This window comes from Anabas testudineus, chromosome 9, assembly GCF_900324465.2.
Source record: "Anabas testudineus chromosome 9, fAnaTes1.2, whole genome shotgun sequence".
NCBI lineage: Eukaryota > Metazoa > Chordata > Actinopteri > Anabantiformes > Anabantidae > Anabas > Anabas testudineus.
The window spans coordinates 17373048-17397107 of NC_046618.1; the positions used below are offsets into that span (position 1 = coordinate 17373048).

The following is a 24060-nucleotide window of genomic DNA, read 5'->3' on the forward strand; positions in this document are numbered from 1 at the left end:
CTACTTAATTAGTGTAATTAAAGAAATGGTTACATTGTGCCTCGTGATTTAGAGTTGTAATGTTTAATGTGACGTATAGCACGCACATCACATATACACCTTTAAAACATGACTGGTGACAGTCATGTGCTTTTGCAAGTTTTGCACATTTTAAAAATGATTGGATTTTTCGTCAAGTACAACATGATCAAAAACAATAAACACAGATTCGGTTTCCTGCAGCAACATGTGGGTGATGAGAAACTGGAGGAGAAACGCTATTCGTACCGCTACGATGTGCAGCAGGAAGGAATTACTGGATTAGGTTGGAGTAAGACTGAGGTCTGTTTAATCATAATAATACATGACTGGTTGGGTTTTGTCACCAAATAACTGACCACGTCTTTCTTCTGCCTGCATTCAACTAGTTGCACATAAACAAAGCCCAATGTAACAGTAATCATTAACATATCATTAACATAGTGGTAAACGGTAATTATATAGAGCTTTTCTGCCTAAGTGGTACTCGGAGCGCTTTTACGCTGCATCTCATCCACCCATATACACACACACTCACACTGAGTGCCAGAGCTACCATGCAGCTGACCTGATTCACCAGGGGCAACTTGGGGTACAGTATCTTGGACACTTCAAGATGTGACAGGAGGAGCCGGGAATCCCCAAACATACTGAACACAGTGTGTACTGCTGGAGTTCAAATCATGTCTGTTGATCCTCCAGTAAAACAACGTCACTATCTGGCCTCGCAATAAAACTTCACCAGAATTTCACACCCCTTCCTTTGCCAATGCCGCCTCTGTTTTTTCACATAGGCGCTAGGGTGAACTTGCCTCGCCTCTGACACTACCTTTCGAGGCAGCTTAAAGAAGGGTCCACATGGATCCCCCATGCCAGCTTGGCACCTTTTACAGTGCAGCGAGGCAGCGTATTAGCTCTGTAAAGCCACCTTTAAGAGGCAGTGTAAAAGGGGATATTGTTAATATATTGACATACTGAGTCACATTGTTGCACTTTGTGACACAGACAATGTACTGTAGTTGAGTTTAGTCAATTACACACACATTACTGTACTGCTACCATAAATACTACAAACCCAACTCTGCAGCTACAAATACCACCTGGATATCAGTATGCCCTAACTGTTTTATAAACATATAGTGCTTTCTTCAAATTAGATTTTTATTCTAGACATGTTCATAAGATTTTCTTCTTCAGTGGAAACAAATGGGTTTGAAAATAACAGCAGCAGACATGCTAGATAAGTTGGAAAGTTTTGAGAAACTAACTTCTGGTCTAAATCCTTTCATGCGATTAGTTCACAATAGCAAAACTAGTGCCAGCTTTATCCTAAACTACTAGTATACTCAAAACTTTGTTACTATGGAGAAAAGCCAGTTGAAACAGGAATCAAAGCTTAAGCAAATTCAGAACAATTTGTTGTGCAGATAATGCATCCAAAATGGACCAAGTAAATAACAATAGCATGTCTCTACAAAGTGAAATCTTAAAGCTTCTTTTTGCTCATATCATGATTAAATTCTCCCCTTACAGTGTACAGGCTTGTATGATTTTTATTTTTTATCATAAAACAAGAAAACAAACATTTTCTGACACAGTTTAGATGCCTAAAAATATCTGTACTGAAAATACAGAGGACATTTATATCTGGGACCCTGGCTATACAAAATAACTCCTTCCTCTTAGTTACAGAAGAACAACACAACAGAAAAAAAAACATTGTGGAAAAAACACTAGGCACCGGAAACCTGGTGACACCAAAATGGCATGACGTGTAAATGTTTTTACGTTTTTATATGTGGCTGCTAACTGGTGCATCAGTCATCATGACAGTCCAGTTGTTGTCTTGATGCAGAACATGCATAGATTCCAGACATTTCCAATGAAGGGATGTGTGCTGTATTATACATTAAATCAGGTGTTAGGAGTCTGTTAGCCATGTTTTGTAAATGTCTGGTGAAATTGTTTGACTTATTTTAATTTTCTTTTCTTTCTTTTTTTTACTTTCTTTACTATACGCACGCTCTTTTTAAAAAATCTGCCTCGATTTTATTCTTTTTTCTTTCTTCTCCTCTCATATTCTCTCTCTCTCTCATTTACAGCCTCAGCCTTCATCTTGATAGCTGTCACCCTTACACACACCCATCTTTATCGCTTTCCATTTTGCTTCTTCCTATGTCATCAGTTTCTTTCTTATCCCCATCCTTCTTCTCCCCAGTTTGTCTTACTCCCTAAAGCTCTTTTTTGTTTGACACTACATTACTGGTAGCTTTTTTCACTTAACTTCACGACTATCTGTCCATTATTCCCTTGTGTGCACTGTCTCCTTGGTTTACTTATCATATGTCATTCATTTTTTCTCTCTATATGTCTTACTAGATTCGTAGGCTGGGTGATGCTGAAGATGTTTGCTTCTGTATTTGGCAGTATTCAAGTTAACCTCGACCATTTACCAGCTTTACACAGAGCTTCAGAGGAGGTGGTGAAGTATTCATAAATACACGCATGCACAATGTACTTTTAAAAGTCTGACAAAAGCTATAACCCTGTGTCTCTTACTTGTCTTTTTTAGATTTTTTTGGAAAAATGTTATTTTAAAACACAATTCTACTTACATGGTTGAGTAATTAGGCTGCTGTTGCATGGTCATGAATGAATTAAATGACCTTTGTGTTTGTTCAAATGCAGTTTGTTGTACAAATGATGCTAAAACCACCACAAAGTTGTTCTGATACTGTCTGTTCTTTTGGCTGTCGGCTGGTTGTTGGTTGGTTCAGGTGTATGTAGATATCTATAAACGCAAATGAAATGTTATCATAGTCAGGGTTTGATTGATCCAGAGTATTATGACCGCCTCATGTGTGAGACATCATTTCAAGATAGAATAAAGGTGATGAGGATGAATAAAAATAAAAAGGCAATAAACATGACTTTAATCATCCCTTTAAAATAATTCTGGTAGTACTCTGAATATTGCCGCATTTTTATAGCGAATCTTATTACCTTTTTACCGAAGTGACACTATCATATCCACAAAAGTGCAATTATGTTTTATCACGACGCTTTGACGTCACTTCATAGACAGGATAATTAAGTTTCCCTTAGTAGCTCTTCATTTCCATGTTTGTAATGAAAAACAATCTGGTGCTACTCTAAAGATGATAAACAACAGTTTTGACCTTGAAGCAACACTTACGGTGTGCTGTGAGTTTATTAAACATATAACATACTTTGAGTGAGAAAAAAATGTATAGAATTGTCTGATTTTATATCTGCTGGTTTCAATCGTAAATATATTTTGTTATCTTCATGCTGAATACTATTTTAAACTTGTAAAACTTATATTATAATATTGATTTAATATAGGTACAGAGAAACTATCTCTTAATTTATGCTGTACAGTTCACCATTGTTTTGATGATGAATGACAATGTGAAAAATGATGTTTATCAAAGGCTTCTTCTGTAATTCAGGGATCTCCACTGGTTTATGTGTACATGCGTCAGAGCATCATGGACTGTACTCTCATCCCTCTGGTGCTCTTCTGTCACAGCCTCAGAGTCCCATACACTCTTTGTCCTCTGCAGATGAACAGCTCTTTCCTAAGGTATAGTCATACACACAAAATCCACATACTTATCTAATTTAGAACAAATTAAATTGAATTAAACTGAATATAAACACAGTATTAAACACAGTAGTAAGATGCCTCCTTAGCCCAAGTTTCTAAATTAAATTAACGTCTTAGATACACTCCCCCTTTATCCGATAGATCAATCCTGCAAAAAGTGGGTGTAATCCTCCTGCCACCTTCTGCACTGACTGAGCAGGATGCTGAGATGGACAGGCTCTACTCACCTGTCATGACCTCTGTAAGTCTGTAAGATGTAACCCTTCTTAATATTTCTGATAATTGTCATACTTTTATGTTCAGACTAAGTATTAACTTGTGGTGATGAACACCCATTATCTGCATATGTGAAACCAAAAACAGTCAGTTTTGTTATAAGAAGGGATGAAGCACAGGGCAGGAGACATGATGCTGTGGCATTTAAAAAAACAACAGGCAATTATATAAAATTACAGGCTTAACAAAGGATACCTGTTCTTCAAATTTTCTTGTTTAGCATATGTGCATTTGCTTCAATTCATACACACACTTTTTATAGCACTCCATGGTAGAGGGTTACCACAGTCAGCTCCTCAATCAGACTACAACCTGTTTTCCCCCCTCTCTCTCCTTCATTCCCCAAGCTCATCCCACTCTCTATTCGTTTTCAAAATTACCAAGGGACTTGTGTGTTGCTACAGAATTGCAGCTTTGGAGTTGGCTGGAGTGACAGAGCAATGAGGAGAGGGCGGAGAAGCGAGAAGAATGGTGCTTAGTTTGATTGTGTGCATTTGGCAGGTCTGAGCAGGTTGTTTCTATTTTTATGGAAAGGCAGTTTGTGTTTTTTTTCCCCCCTCATTTTGGACATTTACGTGGTTATATTAAAGACTCCTTCCTCTCCGCTCTTGCATCTACTACAGTTTCCTCAAGTGCCCTCTTTCCAGTTATTGTCTAAATTCCTCTGTGTACTTGATTTTATCAGTGATGAGCACCTGTTCATCACCTTCCAGCCTTTGTATCCAGCAAGAGACCTTGTTGTTTGTATCGGTTTGCCTAAATATGTATTTCATTTGGAGGAGTTACTGGCTTTAATCAGATCAATATTGTGCTATACAGCTCAATAAAACGACTCAGTGTGACATTAATCTACAAGACTACAGCCACAGTAGAGCATAAACAGGTTGTTTATGAGTGACGCAGTGAGTAGGGTTGGGGGTTTTTTTGTTTTTTTTTTCCTCATTGACTGTTTATGTGAGTAAGCACATTGGCTGTGCGTGAGAAAGCAGGCCCGTTTATTGGTTGTATTTCAATGTTAATAGACCTTTATTGTTTATTGAGTGTAGGCCTGCTAAGCTGCTGTTCAATAGTAATTGAATTTTCCTTGTTTGTAAGGGGAAAACAGTACTTGGGGCAAGGGAAGTATCTCTGAATGTCATGAAGTGGCCCCAACAGTCCCTTTTTATTTCTGGTCTTTACTGTGCCTGCTTTCTGCATTTTCCTCCCTCAGCTGCCCTCCATGCTCTTTTTTCCTTTCCCGTTGCACTCCCTGCGGGGTCTTGTTTGCCATATTGCCTTTATATATTAAAAAAATGCATGGCAGGCATTTTTTTCTAATTTCTCCCTGACTCCTCTGGACTATTTAGACTTTTGTCACCTTCTCTTTCATCTCTCCTCAGCTTATGTGTGAGCTGCTACATGAGGGTCAGGCGATAAGTGTTGGCATGTCAATGAAAACTGGCCAAGGTGGCCAGTGGCTGGCTCGCATCACGCAGCTCATCAAAGAGGGATCTGTCCCCGACATCAGTCTGGTCCCTGTGGGCATCTCCTATGACTGTGTACCCAAGACCAACAGACAGGTGTAAACAAACTCTTGCAAATACACACACTTGGTAAGAGCTGTCTGTTACTGTAATATTCTCAGGAACAAGTGAACATAATTGGTTTGGAGCTGGGTATTACAAACTGCAAGATCCCTAAGGGGATGTGGATGAAGAGATACACTATGAGGCAATGCTGCTATATTGTTTGAGGTGAAAAGGACAATTTTGCGTGCCGGTTTTCTAAAAACAATAGGAATTTAGCTTGGCACAATTTGACTACCATGATAAGGATGTGTCTGATGTTCTTACCTAATAGATACACATAAATCACAGCAGTGAGGGAAAAAAAACGCTACAACCTGAAAATCACCACAAGTTTAGTTTTCAGTATTTAAATAATCCAGTTAAAGTAGTCTGTATGGTCCGTGGCCCCATTGCAAATGGGAAATGCTAATAGCTAATTCACTTCTAATGGTGTGTTTGCTAAAATGTAAACAGTGTAACTAAGGCTCAGCTTATCAGTGTGGGATTGTGGGGAGCATGGTTGTCTCAATTTTGTCTGAGGCGTTGCCACAGTATCATACTCTTGGTTTAGAGGCACAAAATTGTCGGTAATGATCCACTGTAAACTCATTTCATAACTTTGCTCTCTAATTTCACTCACTGGCCAGTGCTGGCTGATTAGTTCAGGTTTGCGTTTCATTTTTTTTTCAAGGCAACAGTGATTGCCATTAGTCCCCATTAGTCTTACCCTCTTATCGGCACTTTGAGATGATACTGAAGAGTGGGTGTTGCTTTAATGTTAATTGCCATAACAAGGTCCTCTCTTCATTATTTTGTTCTGTCATTCAGACGCAGTGCACATAAAGTACAGTACACATGGTCCTCGCACTCTTACACACTCTGTGTGGCTGGCTGTGTATCTTTGTGCTTAGCAAAGATCCAGCTCATTAGTGTTACTGTTGGAATGTCCCTCCCAAAGGCAAAGACCTCATTACGATATAATCAGTAACTCATACCTAGGACTCTTATGAATGTGTCTGTGTTATATATCCACACAGGTTGGTTTAAGGTCTGTCCTGCTGTGGCTGTTGTCTCATCTCTGGAGGAGACCAGAAGGAAGTGTGAGGATCCACCTCACCCAACCCTTTTCTCTCAAGGTGCACTGTAGAAAGAGCATATCATCATCAAAGACCTGCTTATCATTTACTACACAGCACTGGTTCCCAACTTTTTTTAACACTTTATCACAGGTTAAAACTTCATCACAGCTTTTATGGTTTAGTTATAAAAGTTAGAAAGTGTGGGCTTGAGTTTTGAAAAAATTTGAATTATTTTTAGATATCTTAAGAAGAGAAAGTATTTCTGAATCAAAAAGCCAAAATAGAGTTTCTATAGTCACTTTGTTTTTCTTGTCCCTTTAATTTAATGGCTTTTCATGTTTTATATGCAGTACAATCTCCACACAACAAACCACATCCCTGAAAACCGTGAAGTAAAGAAGAAAAAAAAAACATATCTCTATAGCAGCCTGGCATAATGTACAGTGAGATTATTGCTGTGCTCTTGCGTTGGGACTGCATTTGCTTTGAATAGGTGTACCTAATAAACTGACAGTAAAGTTGAAAGTAAACACATGTAAGTGGAAGAGTGTGTGCTTATGTTCTCCTTTTGTGGGTGTAGGAGATGTGCGAGTCAGGGAGGTGCAGAATAGATGAATGGCTCCCTCTACAGGACCTGTTGCTGCCTGTTATCCTCTACAACAGGTATTAAAACCACCTGTGTACATACCTGTAAGCACAAGTGAGTTACGATACTGTACGCAAGATTTGATTTGTGCTATCAACACTGAAACTGAAAAGTTACTTTCTCTTAAACTTTGTACATAGACTTCCCACTAAACCTAAAATCTGGCACAGATACAATGCAGACTCTGATGAGAGTTTCATCCTCTTAGCCTCGGTCCAATTACCATCAACATCACACAGTCTGGCAGTGAAAAAGATAACAGAAAGAAAATAACATCCTCGCTCAATCTCTGCTTGGCTGCTTGATGAGCAAAGTGGCTTCTCCCATCATATGTTTAATTCTTTTTTTAGAGAATGTAATGCAAAATAAATAAAGAGACTGAAAGAGAAAGAGACAGATACTGTAGATTGAATTGTGAGCAGCTTTAGTTGTTTGTTAACGTCTGTATGATTAACATACTGCAGTAGTTAACGCCGTCCATGCTTACTCACTCTGTTTTTCCCAAGTTGGTAAGGTTTCTGTTTCTTTGTGTCCCCATGTAAAAACAAATTCAGAGAGTGTGACAGTTGTTGTAGTGAAAAATAAAAAATTCCCTAATATACAAACACTTACTTTACAGAAGTGCATAGACTCGGTTTATTTATTCTTAGTTGAGATGAATAGTGTCACTGTCTGTAAGACTTGTGTACTAAGAGAGCTAGATATGACATGCTCCCTGATATACTACTGTACTGTATATCTTCCACACACTCACCGCTCAGAAGCATAAATAAAACTCATATCACTCCGGCATAGCCTCAGATAAAGCAGCTCATAAAATGTATCACACACACCTCCATTTTTGAGCTACTGTTTCATACGCTTGTATGCACCTACTGGAAAGTGAGTCAAGAGTGTGATTTTACCCCCACACACATTTTTCTTTTATTCTCAAAAATATGGTGTTACGTCAGCCACTGGACTCTGACAGTGGCACTGAAAGTTTTTATGTTTCTCTAAATGTATTTCGAGTCAACCTATCATTACTGTATTTAGAGTAAATTGATAATGACTAATACCCAAAGGGCTGTGCAGAGTGTGGTGAAGTGTAGCGGATGGTAGAAGAGCATAGCCGAGCAGAGTGAATTGATTTAGAGGCTCATGCTAGTTCTCTGCACAGCCCTTCAGGTATTAGTCTCTATGAAATTGCAATAACTAAGAAACTCTAAACTTACTAATGAAGCAGAAATAGCTTTCAGATTTAAAAGGGAGAGCCTCACAGAAAAACTTTTAGAGGCAAATATCCATAACATATTTTCCACTAACTATTTCAGCCTTTCTTCTTGTGTAGGTGGATCTGCTTTGTACCATCTTATTAACATTGTACCATCTTATTAACCTGGTTTGTTGCTGGTAAAAAGCAGCAACAAACCATGTAACAAATACCTGGCAGAATGTTTCCTGTCATATTTCCAAAATACAACACTATGCATTACACTAGATACATCATAACCTTGAATTTTCACCATAACCAACAGAACATTCTCTGTTTCTCATACAACGCCAGGACACTGACAGATATGACAATGATTTACATTTACTGCTCCAAATTGCCTCCGACATGGCTGTGTTACAGATGCCTCATTTTGGGGGTAACAAAGAATCATATTAAATTCTTACAATAACAATAACTCTCCAAGTGTGTGATGATGTAGTAGATTGTTGTGTTCTCCATATATGCACCCTATTCCTCTTCAGAAATATCACCCCTGATTCTATTTCTCATTCTCTGTTATACAAGTATATTCTTAAGTTATCCATAAGGATTTGACCAGTTTATTGTCAGTCACCATTAGCTCTAGCTGCAGTGACTATATATCACATTTCCTGTGGTAGCTAAATGTGATGTGACACAAAATTGGTACAGTGTAAAGACAGTAAACAACAAGTAGTGAGACTGTTATTAATGAGATAAAATTGCACTAGATTACCTCATGGCCTCCACCACTAACAATACAAGCAACTACAGTACAAGTCATCACTGGGGTCATCACCAAAGGTAGCTTAAAAAATTGTTTGACTTTATGAAAAACTTAACAAAATATAACAAGTGTAAATTAGTGGAGACATCCTGAAATAAAATTGCTGTAAATTCATCCTGACATCCTTCCCTCCTCATCTCACTCTTTCTCTCAAGAACTGACAGTGTGTTTGGGCAGAGGAAGATGTCATGGCTCCTGCCTCCTTCTCATTATGCGCCTGAACTCATCCAAGACAGAGACCTCAGCATCGCCATCATCCTCCACCTCATTTTCTGTAGGTCCAGGATTATGTACACCTACTGAATCCTAAATGAATTTTTATAAGCTGTTGTTTTAATGTATGCAAATTGTTCCGCATTATCACTTTGTTCAAATGCTGTTCTTACGTGGGCATTTTACCTGATCCTCCCCAGTACAAAAAGAGTGTTTTCATGGTTAAGTTTTAGGTTTAAGGTTAAAATAGGGTAAAGGATGGGGTTAGCAGAATGCATTATATCAATGTGTGTGTGTGTGTGTGTGTGTGTGTGTGTGTGTGTGTGTGTGTGTGTGTGTGTGTGTGTGTGTGTGTGTGTGTGTGTGTGTGTGTGTGTGTGTGTGTGTTCTTTCTTTATAGCTACAACTTCCTGCATGGCTGTGATGTCCACCAGTCTGGTGTCTAGTCTTTTGATGTACAAACACCACAAGGTACAGCATGTGCCATCATTTCTGTGCTTGTGTGTTTGCTGAGCAAATTTCCCCTTGGTGCTGTCAGAGTTAAAAATCCGCCCCTGCCCCTCTAAGGATCCATCAATATTCCAAGAGGCTCATAAACAGAATTGGTTTTCGTGCTAGTTTATTAGAGTGTGACAGTGATTTTCTGAGTCATACTCACCAGTCTCTAACTAATGTCACCAGATGGATAATGCTCACGTCTGATTTTGTTACTGAACTTCTCTATCCTTTTCCTTCACAGGGTGTGAGTGCATCTGTCCTGTGTCGTGATGTGGCTTGGCTCACTGAGGAACTCTTGTTCAGGAACAAAGATGTGGGCTTTGGGGGAACTTTAGTGGAGGTTGTCCACTATTCCCTCTCTCTGCTCGCCCCTCATCTTATCATAGCAGCACTGCCGTCTAGGTTGGTCTTCTGTCAGTCAAAAAAGAAAACAAACCACACTTATAAGCTGTAAACAACAGAATGCTGTTGCTTATCAAAAATCCAATATCCCTTTCGGTGAAACCTCTGTCTCCATTAATGGCCTTTTTTTCCTTTTGGTCCATGTTTCCCTTCTTCTAGGAAAGACCCTTTTATTGTTCCCCGTCCAGCTCTTGCTGCCACACTTCATCTCACCCTCCAGGCGCAGATTGTCACACACACCTTTATTTTGGAAGCTGTTGGTGGTAAGTGACTTTGCATGCATGTATTTGCTGTAGCTGACAAAACTTCCATATAACATTAAGGCTAAATATCATCTTGAAGACCTGGTGTTCTCCGGGCACCTTATTTTTCGTGGGAGGCCTTGGCAGTTGCTCTGACGGTTGGCATGTCGGCATGGAAAATTAGTTTTTGATGTGGCATTTTAAAGTATTAGAACTTAGTATTCATAATGTTTATGGAATACCAACTCTTAAGCAGGGTGCAGCATATTTTGTTAGACTTTTAATTGAAGCAAGTGATGTGAGGACAGTGGTACTGACGTCATTAAGCTGATTTAAACTGCTTCTTCTGTCAGTTCTTGTTTACAATTTTGGTCTAAATTTCCAGTTATGTCAATTAGTGTGATTTATGGACACTTCAAAACCCTTATGGATGACATTTTGTACCTCTTTAACAAGTGAGTCATGGAAATCAGTCAATAGCGTGATGTCAAGAGAGTTAACCTGGAAGGAGATGTTTTTTGACCATCTGCTACCCCTTTCATTCATTAAAAGTTTTAAATTCCAAAAAGTCAAAATGCATGCATTTTACAGGAGCTTGGGCTTCGGAAGATTCATACTATCAGTTGAAAACTACACAGAGGAACTTATTTGTCCTTTAATAATAGAAAGCCCCCTCACAAAAATCTGCTTTGCTGTCTACAGTAGATTAAGGCAATATCCTGTATGCTCCAGCTGCTCCTAAACACCATTTACCTTTAGGCCATTTGATTCAATAGCAAATCACACCCCCTCTGTGAGTCTATGGAGAGGTCAGATGATCATTGTTGTTTTCAAATATGATGGATTCCCATTCCTGAAATAGACTGTAGTGGTTGAATTGTCTTTTGGTGATAATGTGTATAGTTTTTCCTCAGGTATTTCTTTTAAAACACATTTTTATCTCTGTTATTATCCTTTCATTTAAACACAAACGGTAGACAACGCCAGACTGCCAATAGAATTGGCTATAGAGCTACAGTTTTCCCTGTGTGGGAATAAAAAAGGGAAAAACACAACAAGATCAAACAGCTTACAGAGTACTCTGGAAGCTAAATGGTTACAATGCATGCCATGCACACACAGTGTCCCTGGTTTGAGTCCAGCTGAGTACCTTTGCTGCATGTCAATCTGCTTCTCTTTTCTCATGTTTCCTTTCTGCCTGTCTAGTACTACTATTATCAATTCATAATAAAAAGATAACCATCAGAGATAATAAAGCCATAATAGTAAAATAAAATGCAAGAAACATGATACAATTTCAAACTAACTGTTAGAATGAGGAGTGTCTATTTGAATAGACAACAACAATTGCAAGAGGACCTAGTGATCACAGTCATTTGTATTTAACAATTTCCTCAGTTGCAGTTTGAATTGTGCATTATATTAAAACAATAAAAACACCAAAAATGTCATTTCAGTATAAAGAACCAGCATCACACAGTTAGGCTAAGTAAAATCAAGAGTCCTAGTGGACAGTTAAGTAGCCCTAATGAAGTGTGGCTGAGAGCAATACAGACAGCTGTATTTCCATGCACTTTGATTGTTAAGACCTGTAAAGAAAACACTCAAGTAACCCCAGAATCTATGATAGCTTGTTAAAAAGAGTAGTGTACTTGACAACTCAACATAATGAATGTCAACGGCATTGTGTGTTAAATTTCAGCAATTCTAACATCTTAATAGATGCACTATGAAGTAGTATACTTAACAGTGAAACAGTGACACGGGTGCTTTACAGTTCTGTTCAACTTCAATCCAAGTAGAAGGAATGTTGGTATAAAAGCCTCTACAGGCAAACACACAACTGCGAACTATAGCTTTTGTTTGATTGGTTTGGTTGTTTTATCTTCTGTGTTTAATTTCATCAGCAGTCACTTTGAAAGTCCTGGATACTGGATCTTTTCACCAGCATATAGAATACTAGCACAGCATCCTTTGGAATTACAATTGTGCCCTTCACAATTTTACACCCACTGCCAACGTTCAAGAACAAAGCAGGAAAGACGTGCTCTAGATATCACGAGGCATAAAGTAAAAGTGTGAAGGTCAGGGTGATTGATGGGTGTGTAGTAATTTAGACTGTCATGCAAAGGGCCAGACTGAACGTTTCATCACTGAGCTGCAATAAATGTTTGCATTTTTATTATCAACCTGTCACACCTTATTTTCCTTAACCTTAAGATTCCCAAACTTCAATGTATCTGCCATTTGCAGATGTTGCAAAAACTGAGTTTTGAAAACACTGACACTAAACATTATCCAGGGTTTTGGAGAGTTGCCATATTTTGGTGTTATTCTCTGGTGGATTGGCTTGGTAACACAGCATAATACTGATTGAGGGTGATATAAGACAACCAACTAATGACAAATCCTAAATCCTTAAAGTCCTCCCGAGTTCCTATATTATCTCATCCCTGTTGTGTTGACTAAACTGTACTCAGATATTTGCTGTTTTGTTTCTATATATCACTCTAAGAGGCAGACTGTGATGAAGCTGGACATGGCCTTATTCTAACATTAATATGTTGAGGTAAAAATAATGTATTGTTTTGAAGTACAGGAAGCTACTCTCCCCATGGAATAAAGTCTCTGTTTCTGCATGACTCAGTATTCCTGCTTGACCTGATTTGGTTATATACTGTACTGTAGGAAGCGAAGCTGGTGGGCAGTGGGCTGTGTGTGCTGAAAGCATCTGTGTGGTAGATTGATAAATGGGTGTAAAGTGGTAAGAATAAGTTAAATCAACAATCGGCCACAAAATTTATACAGTGATTGTTTGTGTTCAGTGTTTAGGTTTCTGTGAAGGCAGCTTTATTCAAGGACAATCTGGATGTCAGGATTTTCCCACCAGCACATCAAAGGAGGATAATGGGGATCAAAAGTATAAATAAAGACATAACACTTGTGCAAATGGTGGAAATCCCCTGATCACACAATGATTCAGTGTCCAACATATTTATCCAAAGGAACTGCTTACTTTAGATAATACCATACACCAGCTTCCCTGTGGTTTGTATTTGCATGATGACGGTCTGTTCTTGTTTTTAGCGTGTGCGGTGTCAGCCATGCTATGCGAGGTGGCCGTGAGTGGCGTCAGCAGCAGGGTGAGGAGTGACGGCGTGGATGGAGATGAGGTTAAAGGTGACATGGAGTTTGATGTGGTGCTCTGCCAGTCCGAGCTTACTGAGAGAGCCCTGCAGCTCTGCCATCTCCTCCCTCCGGGCTTTATGCCAGTGAGTCTGAATTCAAATCACACGCACACACATCCAGTGTGTCTCATTCAGTGGATGTTTAATGGAGCTGAACAGCCATTCATCTTGCTCTGCTGCTTCTATCTCAGGCAGAGAGAGGTTTTGAATTGTGTGTGTGTGTTTGTATATTGTGTATCTGTGTGACGGTACGTGCTCTATCAGACTGACTTCAAGGGCTTCGAATCTGAGCCAGAAATACTATTCCTTTCTCTGTTTGCCCACCTTTCATTTGAGCAACTGCTCTTTCTTGTCTCTTCTGCTCGTAGCTCTGTTTCTCAACCCATTCCTCACCGAAAAATATGGCTCCTGTTCTTGTACTCCTGTCGGCCATCTCTCATTCTCCTGCTCTGACCTCTGCTACATCTCCACTAAATACCTTATGCTCTCTGTCAGCTGTCTACTTCTGCACCTCCTTGATATCTGGTGGGATGAAGCTGTTGGTGGCTTTAACCTAATGAAACATACATTACTCCTACTTTCTCTAAATCTTTCTCTGAAGCCCTGTCAGTCATCCCAGAGTTTCGCTCTTGACGCCATTGACAGTCTGGTACGCTGTGGCATCCTGATCATGGAAGAAGTAAGATAAAAAAAATTTTTCTGCTTTGGATTTTATCTACAGATATCTTTTTCAGCGTTAAGTAAAAAAAAAAAGTGCACGTTTTATTCCATTTTATTCAAAGTTAGTTTTGCAATTGACAAATGTATCATTTAGTTATTACAAAAAAGCCAGATAAAATAATGGAAAGGCATAGTACAATTTCCTAGACAGTAGAATTAGATCTTTAAATACCTTGCTATGTCTAGTAAGTGAAAGTGAGGTACACGTTATTACAAGACAGAAAGGTACAGGCTTACTCACTGCTTTTTGTTCTACAACTTTTGTAGATATCTAGGGACGTTCCCATCTGTGATTTCTGGAAGAAGGAGGGTGCTCTGACTTGGTCCACCACTGACGACCCTTATCACAGCGACTCCGACTGTGAGGAGCAGGACCTGCGTTCCTACAAGGTACAGAGGTGCACTGCTGGGCCCCTCTGGCTTAGTCACAATGACCTGATTTCATATCAAGGGAAAAAGTGGAAAAAGGAAAAAGGTTCCCATTCAGAACAAGCCTACAAAAAAATGGCACCCTTTGTGACTGCCTACGGTGCACTTACAAAAATACAAAAAAACAAACTTTGAAATAGCCAAATCTCCATGACAAAAGCACCTACACAGATGAGTCATGTAGCTTGAATTTCAATTAGAAGTCTGTGTCAGCTTTCAAAGACGCCAGACTGTCATGATTGTTATGTGATTTTTAACCATCTTTCAAAGTGGGCAAACAGCCAGTGCCTAAATTGTAGGTAAATCAGCAACAAAAAGTGGATTTGAACTTAAACTGCAATTTTAGAAAGCAACAAAGTAAACTAATAGAGATAGACATGCAGTTTAGGTCATATGGGTATGTACACATAGGCTAAATGCATAAGCCTTCCACAGGCTTTGCACAACACTGCAGGAATTTTGACTCAATCCTCCTGGCAGAACTTTTGCAGCTGAGTCAGGTTTGTGGGAATCCAAGCACAAACCCACTTTTGGTAGCTCAGCCCATATACACTGCCTGTCCAAAAAAAAAAAAAAAAACAAAAAAAATCACACTAATATTTTGTTGGACTGCCTTTAGCTTTCATTACGGCACTCATTCACTATAGCATTGTTTCAACAAGCTTCTGCAATGTCTTTCTTCCCGTCCAGAGTTGCACTCATTTTTCACCAAGATCTGGACTCTGTGGTGGCCAATCCATGTGTGAAATTGATGTGTCATACTCCCTAAAACACTCTTTCATATTCCTCATTGTCATGTTGGAATATGTCTGTGCCATAAGGGAAGAAAAAATCATTTGATGGTATAACCTGGTCATTTAATATATTCAGGTAGTCAGCTGACCTCATTCTTTGGGCACATAATGTTGCTGAACCTAGACCTGACCAACTGCAACAACCCCAGATCATAGCACTGCCCCCACTGGCTTGTTTGGTAGGCACTAAGCATGATGGGTGCATTGCTTCACCCACCTTTCTTCTTACCCTAATGCGCCCATCACTCTGGAACAGGGTAAATCTGGACTCATCAGACCACAGGACCTTCTTTCATTAATTCAGAGTCCAATCATTATGCTTCCTAGCAAATTGGAGCTTTTTTTCCAGTTAGTGGTTTTCTTAAGGCTACAGAGCTGTTTAGTCACAATCTCTTAAGTTCCCTTCACATTGTGCATGTGGAAATGCTCGCACTTTACCCGTTTTTTTATAATAATCCGTTGGACTAAAACACAGTTTTAGTAGTTTGAACAATCTTCTTAGGTGTTCTCTTTGCTTGATTATTTCCAATAATTTGACCCTTCTGAAACAGATTAACATTTTTTCCATGACTACAGGATCTGTCTTCTGATGTGGTTGTTTAAGAAATGAGAAGCTACTCACTGCATCAGTTAGGGTTAAATAACTTGTTGGCTGCGATGAAGCATTCTCTTTTAAAGTGGATACTTTCCTCACTAGCTAACTCCAAACCGGGACTGTCAAAATAACATGTTCATTTAGATTAATCAATCACAAAAAAATGTTGATTAAACTTCCTGTGGTGCCCTTAACTAGGTATATTGAGAATAAGAAAACAGATGAAAAGTGATTCGTGGAGAAAGAACATCAAACCAAACATCACAGTATACGACCAACTAAGGCAGGACACCATATACTCTGCAGAGCGATGTGGGCCAAATATATTATCATATTTATCCTCACAAATAAGATAGGGCTATGTAAATGGCAAAACAGTCTATGTGAGCATAACTGCAGAAAGTACGTGTGCTGGGGGTGATGCAGCCACAAATGTGTTTCGGCCCCTATTGTTTGCTGTCTGTCAGTTTAATCCTGCTGTAATTTACTCACGCACGAAGTAATTTATAGCTGCAGGTTCTGTACATTTATCCAATCATGCATTCCCACGAGCCACTGTATCTGTTACAATAGGTGGTCCGTATTGTATAAACATTTGCCGCTCATTCATTCGGCATAAAACACTCTGCATCATCGCTGCTACTCTGCCTGCTTTCTTAAATTTTAGTCTCTCCACCTCCCCAGCCACCTCCTATATTTTCATTTAGTTGGATCTGAATTTTTTACTTATGTTTATTAAATGTTGTATATCTAGCTCTGAGTGTTGTGATCTCTGGGACAAGTACAAGTACCAGAGGTAGTCCATGCACTCTAAAAAGATGAATAATAATAGAATGTTTCAGCTTCAGTTTTTTGTTCATACAGTAACAGATCGTATTTAGATATGTATTTAATAATGCATGACTTTTATGTCATTTACTGCTCTACAAACACCAGTGAAAGTAAAATATTCAAGGTACTGATCTAACCATGGGGAGTAACTAGGGACAGGGTTGCCTCGAATAAAACCACCAGCCCTGCAATTAGTGGATGACCCGCACCGAGCAACAGCCAGCAAATGATGGGCATTAATTTACAATTTCAATTTGCATTAATCTTTTATATTTTTTTTAAATATTCAGTGTGTCTCGTTTTTATTTTGTGTGCTGCTTCTGTACCATTACCCAACTGAGGTTAGCTGTGCACAGCTAGCTCTCCACCTTTCTTACATACAGATCAGAAAGCAATTATGTGAGACATTTTATTAGAACACTTAAGGAGCATTGTATATAGCAACAATAAACTATGCAGAACACAATTCCAAATAACCTCTAATGCCTGTTGGTGCTGCAAGCAAGTTACTAGTCTAAAAAAAACAAAGCCACCTTCATGTTCAACTCTTCAACTTCAGTTTTGTCCACAGAGGCTTTGCTAATGTTTACACAGTTTTTTACATCTACTCTTAACTTTCTCTGTCCAGTGCTCTCACTCTTTGTCCACCAACGCCTTAGCTCTGCTGCCCTCAGCACAGGTGCTGAACAAGGACAGAAACCACTGCATACTAAACAATGAATAATATTCCCTTCCCTCCTCCTCTTCTGCCTGTTATCTTTTAGCCTGGATAAATTTACTTCAGGCGATCTTAAAAAGCAGGATGGCAGTAATCCAGGTTAAGCTGAGATACTGTAGTAACTAATTCTTAAGAATATGCGTGGTCTTTTGTAGGCTCAGGAATTTATACAATAATGCCAAAATTTTAAAAGCTTAATTTTCTTCAATGACATTTTCAAAGTGACTACAAGACAAGAAAAGGTATGTGAACCTTTTGGAATCTCATGGTTTTCTGCATAAATTTGTCATAAAATTTGATCTGATCTTTATCAAAGTCAAGAGTATTAACAAATATAATGTGCCTAAAATAATGACACAAAAGAAACAAGATTACTACGGCAAGAGATTTGTTTTCCAGCAAGACAATGACCCGAAGCATACAGCAAAAGCTACACAGAAATGGTTTACTGACAACCAGGTGAATGTTCTGGAGTGTCCGAGTCAAAGACCAGACCTCAATCCAATAGAGAATTTATGGATAGACTTGAAAAGGGCTGTTCACACCAAATCTTGACGCAACCTGACAGAGCTTGAACAGTTTTGCAAAGAAGAATAACATAAGTGTCCAGATGTGCAACCTATCTGCACAGACTCCATGCTGTGATGGCAGCCAAAGGTGCATCTACTAAATACTCACCTGAAGGGGGTGAATATTTATGCAGACACTGATTTCACCTTACATGTTTAATATTTAACATGTAATTTACATTACTTTATAGAAACCTGTTTTCACTTTGACATTAATGAGGTATTTTTCTGACATTCTTTTGTTAAAGTTGCCAACTTTTATAGACCATGACTGATTTATAATGTTAATAAAAGGATGAAACATCCAAAGGGGTGAATACGTTTTATAGGTACTGAATATCTAAGTTGCTACAGACATAGAGAAGTGAGTTATAATAGTCAAAGTAAAATAAAGGCATAAATAATACTTCCTACATTTATGGTGGACAGGAATGACTTGATCTTTGAGATTTACTTAAGTTGACAGAAATAGTACTTCACAAACGAGTTTATATTACTAGCCAAGCTGAGGTTGCTCTCAAATTAAACCCTAACATTTCTTCACTGCTAGAATTCAGTGGTCTCATAAAAGTTTATGAAAAGGTGTTATATTTTCATTTAGAAGGTCTTTGTAATTTGGATATTTGATAATAATGTGTTCGCTATAACCTTCTGTATGGCTTCTGTAATGAGGTTTCAGCAGAAACTGCTTCTAAACTGCCTTTGACATTATTTTGACATTACTGATGTGCTGTTTCCTGTTACCTAATGACCAACATATACACTGATACAGGTCCATCTGATGAGCTAATATCAGCCATTAAATCTGTGTTTATTTCTTTACATGCTACCATGATCCTTGTCATCTTATTTCATTAAAAATCTTTTTTTTTTTTTTTTTATTGTTTAGATGTTTGTGGCCTGCATTTCATCCATTGGCACATTAGTTATTAATAATGTTAATGCTAAACTACCTCTTTGATCTTGTTCATAGCTGCAATGTTTCCCTCTTATGTCTTTTTGCTACTACTTATTACTACTACAGCTCACCTAATAATTGTTCTGACTGCTTTCTCTTTTGTCTCTGCCGTTGTTATGGTAAAATTCTACTGTGTATTGATGCGTTTAAGTGCTGGACATTCATATAGTAATCGTTTAAAGACAGATTGAATTAGCATCGACTGAATTCTGACTGTTTTAGATGTAAATGATTTAAACATAAGTCTGAAAGACAGATCACTTTATCAAAACTTGATTTATATATTTTAAGGAGTATAAAAGCAGAGGCCCTGACAAATGCAAAATCAATTTCACACAGAGGCATATGACAGTAGAAGCAAACTGTAATGTCTGCTGCAAGCTGTTCAGTATGCTGTACTGGTATGAACTTCCATCCTATGACAGACCTAACATTTAATGGTTTTTGTATGGCTGTATAATGACCAATGAATACAAGACAATTAGCTTGGACGAGCTGCATAAATTCTGCTCTCATATATTTCCAGATTGCATGATTATAATGGCCCCATAAACACTGTTAAACTGTGCTTTCTGGAAACCCCAGTTTCAAAGGCTCCCTCTTTACCTCATGTTACCATTTCCATTTTATGTCAAATGTTTGAATACATGAAGAGAGATCAGGAGATTATTGACATTTTGAATCCTTGAACATTTTGAATCCTTGAACAGCTTCTTTTGAACGGTTTCTTTTACACTACACTACTACAGGCACCACTGTCCACGTATGTTTGTGTACTTATGTTTTCTGCTTGACCCCTTACTTCCAGTTAGGTTAAATTTTAATTTTCTGATTTCTGTTGTTTGTGGTAATTTAGCCTCCAACTTTGTGTAATTTGATTGATGGAGGCCACTTTCCTGTTTGAACATAACTATACCCCTGTGCACAAGGCAAGATCTATAAAGAAACGGTTTTCTGAGTGTGGTGTGAAGAACTTGCATGACTTGCACTAAGCCCTGACCCTCAACCTCATTGAACGCCTGTGGGATTAGTTTGAATGCCGACTGTGAGCCAGGCCTTATTATCCATTCACAGAACCTGATGCTGCTTTGTGGATGAATGGGAGCAAATATCTGCAGCCAGGCTGATGTAATACCAAAATATTAATGTGAAAAGATTAACCTGCATTCTGACTAAAATCTATTTAGTGGAAAAATTATTTAAAATGTTTTTATAACTTAATTACTTCTCGTGTGTGTGTGTGTGTGTTTTTATTTATTTATGTTTCTTCATTCAGTAGCCTTGTACCTAAATGTGATACACTGAAAATGAGATACCTCCTTTTCAAATGTCCAGATAGATTACATTTACATTTAGTCAATTAGCAGATGCTTTTATCCAAAGCGACTTACAAGTGAGGAACAAGGCAAGCAAACAAAATCTAAGTCAAGAAGAAGCAACATCAAAGCAAAGTGCTATCAAAAAGTGTTTCTGTTTCAAAGGATGTGAGAACGAAAAGAGTAGAAAAGTCTAATTTAACCATTTTTGTAAGTGTTTCAAATATTTTGTTTATCCATTCTGCATACAATATATCACATCACATATTTACATGCCACTAAGGGAATCTCCTGTTGTAACATGTTGTCTTAATAAGAAACACTGTATGTGGCAATTTGGTTATAGGCTTTAATTTACATCAACATTAAGACGAAACCAATTCAAAATCTACTTTTTGACCTCTGGGACATAAGTTTAAACACTTCAAACTTATCCTGAGTGATTGCCTTTATCCCATGATGAAACATTTATCTTCTAAAACACACAATGAGGGAACATATTTTGGTAGAATGGTGTCTCGTCCCTCCACTGCAAGTCCAGAGACCTATAGAATCAATCCCAAGGTGCATTGCAGCTTGTCTTGGCCTTACTGAGACACTTTATGTGGGTTCTACTTTTAATTTGTCAACCGTCTGTAAATGTGTGCTGTCAAGTGTTAGAGTGTTCAACCTAAAAGCGTTTGAGTTTTATATCTCTGTGCCATGCAGCTGTATTTTATCCTGTCAGTGCTTTTTCACTTTGTGCTCACTGTAGCTGAAAGTGCTCTTTCACTCCTGTGTCCCCCCACCTCATTTCTGACCACTCTTCCCTCGGTTTCTTTCTACTCTTCTAGATAAGCCAGCCAAGCCAGTGTCCAGATATGCTCTTCTTTCTCTGTAGTATGCTAGCTGGACATCTGAGGGCGCTATGTTGGACAATAACAGGACTAGACTACATAGCCACACCTTTGCCAGGTAAGTTTTTAAAAACAAATATATAAATTAAATAAAACGACTTGTTTTAGGGCGACTTGTCAAGATTTTAATTTTAAAGCTTGCTTAGTAATACTAATGTTTTTTTGGTTGGTTTTTTTATACTTGACACTTTGATTAATTTTGATTAACAGAAAGATATTGGACTTTGTAGTCAAGCCAGAGTACTGGGGTAGATCTCACCTGCATCATAAGTCAAAATCAAGGCTGAATATCTTCATGTCCAAGTTATTTATGGTTCATTCTGGGCCTTTTGCGGTGACCTGCTGAACCACCCACCAGCCATAAATATATATTATGATGGCTTATCACTGAACCATGAAGACTCCTTACAATAACTCTGTTGACTGTCCTCACTTTTCCTTTGAGCAGATTAATTGCCTCAAGTTTCATGTCTTTCTTGCTGCAGATGCAGAGTTTGTGGCTCATATACACTCTTATCTGTGTGACACAGCAAATGAGAAGAAACAGCACTATGGTGAGCTCAAACTGACATCCCCTGCTAAAAACACACACTCGCATCTCCCCACACGCAAAGATCTTCTATTGCTTTGTGTCATTAGTTTAAAAGCTTGTCACCTCACCTTTTCCCTCAGATTCACTGTGTTATAAGAAATCAACAGAGACCCAAGAACAAAGACAGTAGCTCCCCCACTATCATCACATGCTTTTTTTACTCCTTTTAAAACATATAAGACAATTATAAACTACACAAATAACATCCTTCAATAACGCACAGTTTAAAAATTCCATCAGTCCCACTAGTAATGGCTTTGTTCTGTTATCCTGCCCTGGTTTTTCTATATAGGATATCTGTCTGTTCTTTTGATTCATGTATGGCTTTGTACCATATCTCACAGAGAGCTGCTCAGAGGAGGCTGCACACACTGCAGTCAGAACACTAATAGACCTGGGGGTGAGTGACAGCCTCTCTATGTATTTGTTCGTCTCTAAATCTGTCTGTCTGCAGAGAATTAAACCTCGACTCAGGACTGAAAGTTTAGGCCCAGTCCAACTTCCAAAGTTCAGTTGTAGCATTATTCTGTCCCCACGTGAGCCTGGTAACACTCAGAAAGGCGCTGGTAGCATTTTCCAACAGTATTATTGGACTTAATACTCAGCATGAAGAGGAATCTCAGCTGATTTTGAAGCAAAAAGATTTATCGAGTTTTAAAACATTCATAACCGAACTGTAATGCGCTTTTAACTAATTTATATGCTGTGAGATAACAACTCATCCATTTTATGATAAATTACTTACGCTCCAGCTTCACCACGTCTCTAATGCAAGCTACTGTATGCCCGTGATCTGCGTATAATATTTGCGTATATGCGTATATTATGTTGGTAAAGATTTTCTCTTCCCACCAAAGTTAAAAGTTGTAAAACTTGCTCTATCTTGATGAGTATTAATAATACAACACCCTTTGTGCCTTATGACTACTAGAATGTGTCTGCACTTATGTCGGGTTTTGAATGTGGAACCTTTTCTTGTATTTGTGCATTAAAATGTTCCATATTTCTTGACGCAAACGACCTGAATATCTTGGTGGAGTTATATAAGTAATGCACCTTATTTTGGAGGATTCCTCAGTGACACATTTCCCTTTTCTGTCTGGGGGTTTTGAGGTGACCCGATATGAAAACATGCCATTTTGGCACAATGAACTGAGAATTTGACGAGACCAGATAAAGAATTTGTGTTTATTGTGATGAATTATCATACTGCAGCAATTTTCAAGTGTGTGAAAGTTGTTTTTTCATAAAGTGCAAAAAGGAAGGGAAGCAAATGGTTTGTCTTGCAGATAGCAATATGAGCGTCTGTTATCTCCATCTGCACCCACTCTGCAAACAACAGCAAAGAATAATGAAAAGGAGAAAGGCAACCTCTCCTAACTGAGAAGAACTTTAGAGAAAACCCTGTTGAGAGAAACTGAGTTTAGAGAAAACAGAGGCTTACTCAAAACTTTGATGCCGCCTATTTATCCATAAATATATAAATCAATGTTTCTGCACTAGAGATTCACCACTGAGCTGTAGACAGTGTCTGCGCCCATCAGTGTCCTCTGTCAGTTTGTGGGTTGGGAATCGCTGCCTTTAAAAATAGAGCATCATTGACCCATATAGCTGTAAAGATCTCATGAGGCAATTATTAAAGTTGTTATCAAGGTTATCAGTCAGAAATTATCTCCACCCGGCTTGTCTTTAGGACATGACAGTACTCCTTGATGTTAAGACGGCTTGATTATTACGATCTATGGGGCAAATCAAAGGAGAAATTAGCTTCTAGTGTGTATGCAACTGCAAAACATAAAGAACAACACTGTTTGAAATTTGGCTCTCTCATTTTGCCTCATTATTTCAGATCTTGCTGGAGTGAATAAGTTGGTTATGTAC

The 24060-nt window shown here is 38.4% G+C and overlaps 1 protein-coding gene across 2 annotated transcripts in view; it reads left to right on the forward strand.

The window, feature by feature from the left end:
• Positions 1-24060, forward strand: part of gpat2 (glycerol-3-phosphate acyltransferase 2, mitochondrial) — a 93181-nt gene that overhangs the window by 68016 nt on the left and 1105 nt on the right. For both annotated transcript variants that reach the window (XM_026342554.1, XM_026342555.1), the window contains 16 exons: positions 2398-2497; positions 3492-3625; positions 3791-3890; positions 5305-5484; positions 6510-6608; positions 7132-7214; positions 9374-9492; positions 9832-9902; positions 10171-10331; positions 10491-10594; positions 13661-13845; positions 14363-14440; positions 14749-14871; positions 21525-21645; positions 22073-22141; positions 22524-22579. In XM_026342554.1, the coding sequence (XP_026198339.1) occupies positions 2398-2497; positions 3492-3625; positions 3791-3890; positions 5305-5484; positions 6510-6608; positions 7132-7214; positions 9374-9492; positions 9832-9902; positions 10171-10331; positions 10491-10594; positions 13661-13845; positions 14363-14440; positions 14749-14871; positions 21525-21645; positions 22073-22141; positions 22524-22579 (1783 nt within the window). The remainder of the gene's footprint in view (positions 1-2397; positions 2498-3491; positions 3626-3790; positions 3891-5304; positions 5485-6509; positions 6609-7131; positions 7215-9373; positions 9493-9831; positions 9903-10170; positions 10332-10490; positions 10595-13660; positions 13846-14362; positions 14441-14748; positions 14872-21524; positions 21646-22072; positions 22142-22523; positions 22580-24060) is intronic.